The sequence below is a fragment of the Primulina huaijiensis genome, unplaced genomic scaffold, assembly GCF_012295235.1.
Source record: "Primulina huaijiensis isolate GDHJ02 unplaced genomic scaffold, ASM1229523v2 scaffold38059, whole genome shotgun sequence".
NCBI classification, from domain to species: domain Eukaryota; kingdom Viridiplantae; phylum Streptophyta; class Magnoliopsida; order Lamiales; family Gesneriaceae; genus Primulina; species Primulina huaijiensis.
This window is the reverse complement of record NW_027358901.1, coordinates 5,764-10,814: the sequence shown is the minus strand read 5'-3', so window position 1 is coordinate 10,814 and position 5,051 is coordinate 5,764. Positions and strand designations below refer to the sequence as shown.

General features: G+C 35.1%; 1 protein-coding gene across 6 annotated transcripts; it reads right to left on the bottom strand.

The window, feature by feature from the left end:
* Window positions 1-722: 722 nt before the first annotated feature.
* On the bottom strand, window positions 723-3,774 carry LOC140968843 (uncharacterized). Of its 6 annotated transcripts, none has more exons than XM_073429966.1 (4): window positions 3,680-3,774; window positions 1,667-2,203; window positions 1,332-1,557; window positions 723-1,243 (listed from the first exon to the last, which is right to left on the bottom strand). In XM_073429966.1, the coding sequence occupies exons 2-4, from the start codon at window positions 2,189-2,191 to the stop codon at window positions 807-809; spliced, it is 1,188 nt and encodes a 395-aa protein (XP_073286067.1). In that variant the 5' UTR covers window positions 2,192-2,203; window positions 3,680-3,774; the 3' UTR covers window positions 723-806. The 6 variants fall into 6 exon arrangements, with proteins under 6 accessions (XP_073286067.1, XP_073286070.1, XP_073286069.1 ...); XM_073429969.1 differs by having other exon boundaries at window positions 1,476-1,557; XM_073429968.1 differs by having other exon boundaries at window positions 1,667-2,157; window positions 3,680-3,760.
* Between the last annotated feature and the right edge of the window lie 1,277 nt (window positions 3,775-5,051).

Here is a 5,051-nt window from a genome sequence, read left to right as displayed (position 1 = left end):
CATAGTTCTTTTATCCTTACCAGTACCATGCATACACATCTCCTCCTCCACCACCCTCTGCCCCTCCTCAGCCGAACCTAGAGACCTTTGGGAGTTTCCAAAATGGTTCATTTAGTGACCTCCATCAGCAGTCATCTGGGAGGTTACAAATTATTCCCGCTATTAACCAAACAAACAACCATGTAAAATAATACCTTAATCATTGATTCCCATGCCTCGTTTGTAGCTTCAACCATTTTGTCTGTCTCATTCCAACCGATCCCACTTTTGCTTAAGATTGTCACCAAAGAACCATGTGTTTTCTTCCACACATGGATTTTTGAATTAATATGTGGATTGCCACGTAAGTCAGTATCTGGGAACATTTTCTTCATCGCATCTTCTAAAAATGTTAAGTACCCACATTTAAATCCATTCTCACTTTTCCATCCACAGTTGATAGCGTCTTTCAATGCTTGAATAAGAACTTCTTCCTCACGTGTACTCCAAGTACGTCGAGTCTTCTCTATTTTCTTGCCTTTGTCACCAGAATTTGCGGAGCTTGCCCTAGACTCCATAGATTATATTTCTGAAAAACACTAAATAAATTATGCTAATTTAATTAGTGAACAATATGCAATATTATATGATAAATACAACTAACACAATATAATAACACAACTTGGATATATAACATTCATTGCAACATAATATGCACTAGTGTATCTAAATCGAATTGAACGTAAATACCAATGTAAGTGGTTAATACATGTTTCGGAAATGAAACTGTGTTTAAAACTTAATCACAACTACTGTGATAATGTCTACTAGTTGTGATACATGGACATTGCTAAGTTCTCTCTCCATATATCCCACATTTCAGATGACTCAAAATTTTCAATGAAATCATCTTCATTTTCATGGATCGGGCTATCTGTCTCCTCTTCAACTTCCTCAATAGGATCGTTAGGCATTTGAGATCGGATGAAGTTGTGTAACAAAATGCAAGCCAATATGATCTTATTCTGCACTTCCAAAGGGTAAAACGAGGGACTTCGAAGGATTGCCCATCTCTTTTTTAGTAAACCAAATGCTCTTTCAATCACATTACGAGCTTGAGCATGTCTCCAATTGAAAAGCTCTTTGTAATTTTGTGGGCCAGTTGAACGATTTCCCCAAGCATCCCTATGATATCGTACTCTTCTGTAAGGAGTCAAAAATCCATCCAAATTTGCATATCCATTGTCACACAAGTAATAACACCCTGTTGTTATGATTACATGGTAAGTAAGCAACATAAATTGATTTTATAATATATTGAAACAACATAAATATGTTAATGTTCATATGACCTCTCTGAATTTTTAGACCACCATCACGATTCACTGCATCACGGATGACTCTAGCATCTGCCGCCGATCCCTCCCACCCAGTAAGTGCATAAATGAAGTTCATATCACGGTTGCAAACCCCCAATACATTTACCGAAATAGTACCTTTTCTAGTTCTGTATTTTGGTTTCTCCGAGGTAGGAACATGTACGCTAACATATGTACCGTCCAATGCACCAAGACAACCCTGCAAAATTTATCATACACAATAATGTTACATGTCATTGAATAATGGTATGTGCAAAATAAAAAACGGAACAAGTGTTAACGAATATTAACAAGTATTTGTACATTACCTTAAACCATTTCCAAGTTTCATTAGTGCAATTGTCGTCGACGGGAATAGGCTTAGCAAGTAGTATCGGATGTAACTTAAGAATTGATCGCAAAACTTCATGGAAATGAATGCTGATTGTGTGGCCACTACGCATGAAATCGTGACCAGTAATTCGGTTTTTCTTATGATGGGCCAAGATAGACAAAAACATTGCAACTTTCTCCTGAATCCGGACATATCTAGATTCTACCAGTCCTCCAACAGTAGTTAGCAAATAACACAAGTGTGCAAACGCATTTCGATTCATCCTCAAATTGACCACACATTGAACATCTCCTATTTCAATAATTCGATACAAGTGGCTCATTTGCGCATTAATTCTTCGTGTTATATTGTATGAGGCTGGTGCTCTACTCTCCAAACGTCGTCGTTTGACAACTAACTTCTTGTATTGTAATGTTAAAAGACATAACATCACAAAAGATCGAAACATTATTTGGTGCAGCAACACTAAAAGTAGAATTTGTCGACGTTTATTGTCCATATTTCTGAGATTCTAAGAAAATTATGATCAAATAAATCATCGGATTTTTACCAACACAATAAACAGAGATGAATGATTTCATGGAATCAAAGAGTAATCATATATTCACATGCCTCTGTATTTTGCAATAAAAAGAACAGATTTTTGAACAGAGCTTGGAAAATATCTATGTACTAGTTTATTCTTGCATTCGAGTAATAATATAAAGTATAAAAAGAATGATCTTTCTTGGATTTATTTTCTCTGGGTTGGATGGATGGGATGAAATGCTGCTAGAGATAATGGACCTTTGCTAGAAGACATTTCTACCACCACCCTCATCTTGCTTTCAAGATTCTTGTAGCACAGTGACCTTATGAATCATTTTTTTTCCCTCTCATTAGCTGCCTTTCTAGTCTTTTTTTTTTCTCGTAGTGGGAACATTATTTACTGCAGCAATCATTAATCTCCCAAACAAATTATTTGCCTCGGCTGCTGTCTAGAACTCCAAAAGTTGGTTAATTTGGGAATCAAACTAATAAAACCCCGTAATCCTACCTGTTTGATTAGTTATATATTTTTTTTCTCAACAATTTTTATATTAATGCTTCAAAAAATTTGGAAATGTTAGTTTAATGTTCTGTGCTAATGCCATTTTCACAATCAATGTAGCGGGAGGGCACAAAACAGACAATCAAATACTTGAAACTCACAAGTTTTATTATGAAGGAGAACATCACATCACAGTCACGTGAGGAATGGTTGACAACACACGTAGAGAAACAAGGAAACAACCATTGAGAGAAACATGATCAGTTTTAACACCGAGAAAGGAAAACCAAGAACATAACAAGGCATTCAAAAATTATGTTTTACTTATTTATTATGAATAAAGTCACAAATTACAGCCTTTCAAGTTAATTTGAGTTCTATGCTTCTCGTGACAAGTCGATTTTGGCAATGGTAATGCAGCAACGAATATATTACATCTAACATTTTACTCTATAAAAATAAAAAATCGAGGGCTACCGCATCCACTGCCCTCCTATGGCTCCGTCTCTGCTTTTATATATAATGTTACAACATGAATATCGCGGAACATTGAAAAACGAATCAATGATGTTAACTGATACATCTTTGTATTTGTATTAGTCAATGATATGTGTTCTACGGTGTGCGTTTGTTTGTGTGTTGTTGAAAGCTAGGAGGAACAAAAATTGAAAGCTGGGCTATTAGAGCAAAAGAATTTAGGCGGCTACTTTCTGAAAACTGCCCACTAACCCATGTACAGCAACGTGAAAACCAAAGGAAAAGCGGGAGATGATGGAACAAAAGGGAGGAAAACATTGGAACACAACACAACTCGATCAATCACAACTCAAGCACACACTTGCAAAATTCTAGCTATCAATTATTACTAACCCCACCGATTATTACGAAGTTACGATGAATAGATTTACGAAGAGCAGTGTTTCTTGCAAAATTCTAGCTATCAATTATATGATTTACCTTCAACAACAATGGATTACGGCTGAGAATGGAGAGTCATCCCTCCGGACCTTCTAATCGCGAGAGCAGATTCGTAGATCTGTCGATTCTTCTGTGGGTAAAATAGTAATTAATGTGATATTTTAAGCATTGGATTGTCAATCTTTTCAAAACTATGGGATTTCTTTTCAAGCAAATAAGTTTTTTTAATCATGGACTTCTTTATTAATTGGGCTTTTAAAAAATGAGACAAACATAAGTTTAACAATCAATCCTACACTTATCACTCACACCAAACATAACCTTAGTCTTAGATAGATATCTTCCGATCTTATCTGATGATAGGATTATGGATTTTTCGGAGTTTGAATTTTAGTTCGTTAATTTTATGATATAGTTTTTGTAAAATCCAAGAATTTTAAGTTTTATCATTTAAGTTTTATCACGATAGTATATCTTGGATACCAAGATTTATCTCATTTTGGGATGTGAGATTTGTAAGATTTTACCAAGATTGAGTGAATAATAATATCATGTATATTATTTGAAATTTCCGCAGATAAATGTCTAAGATTTGAGTTACCAGAATAAAAATCAGGCAAAAGATAATAAAATCCCTAGAATTCGAAATCAATCAGTGTATATATATGCAAATCTCGAAAATTAGGGGATGGAAGGTTTAAGATTTCGAACAATATCACGATTATATCATGATTCTGGATTAAAATTTGATTCAGAGTTCAAATGCAACTATAACTCTTGATCACGATAGCAGCCAACCCTTATAAATAAGAGGGCCCTGTATTTCGAAATTCACACCATATTTCACACCAAATTTTCGAAAAATCTTCCCCTAGTCTCCTTAGGATTTTCGAGCACAGCGAAGCGCTGCCGCCGTCTAGCCGCCGAAGAGGAATTTTCGAAAATTCCTGTGCAAGCAACCCTAATTATTCACGTAATTTTGCATCAAAAATTTAAGGTAAATGGGCAAATTTTAAATTTTAAATTTTTGGGTTATGTGTTTTCTTTTTGAAGAAAAAAAAAATTTGATCGAACACCGTCTACGTTTTTTTGTTTTAAATCTTGTTACGTTTTGTGAGACACTGTGAGGATTCCCTGAAAATGGGTGGAATTCCAACATATGGTCCTTAACAGTGGGATAGAACTGTTTTACGGCCTCGCCCCCCTTAGAGGATTAAAACTTAGGGACTGACGTCAGTAAACCATGAAAGGTGAAAAATTGCAGTGTTAGAAATTATGAAAAGCATGCTGTAAATATATGTTATTTTCGAAAATATGAAAAATTTTATGTGGTGTTCGATAATTCCCCCATTTACTGAGTATTCCCAAAATACTCATCTCTTACAACCTTTCCCAGATAAATCCGAAGAAC

What these genes read in the sequence shown, in the direction of transcription:
- LOC140968843 (XM_073429966.1), bottom strand. Translation starts at nt 2,191, where the DNA reads ATGGACAATAAACGTCGACAAATTCTACTTTTAGTGTTGCTGCACCAA. An exon ending in AAACTTGGAAATGGTTTAAG is followed by an intron (nt 1,558 to 1,666) that starts GTAATGTACAAA and finishes TAAATTTTGCAG; the next exon opens with GGTTGTCTTGGTGCATTGGA. An exon ending in TGGTCTAAAAATTCAGAGAG is followed by an intron (nt 1,244 to 1,331) that starts GTCATATGAACA and finishes TCATAACAACAG; the next exon opens with GGTGTTATTACTTGTGTGAC.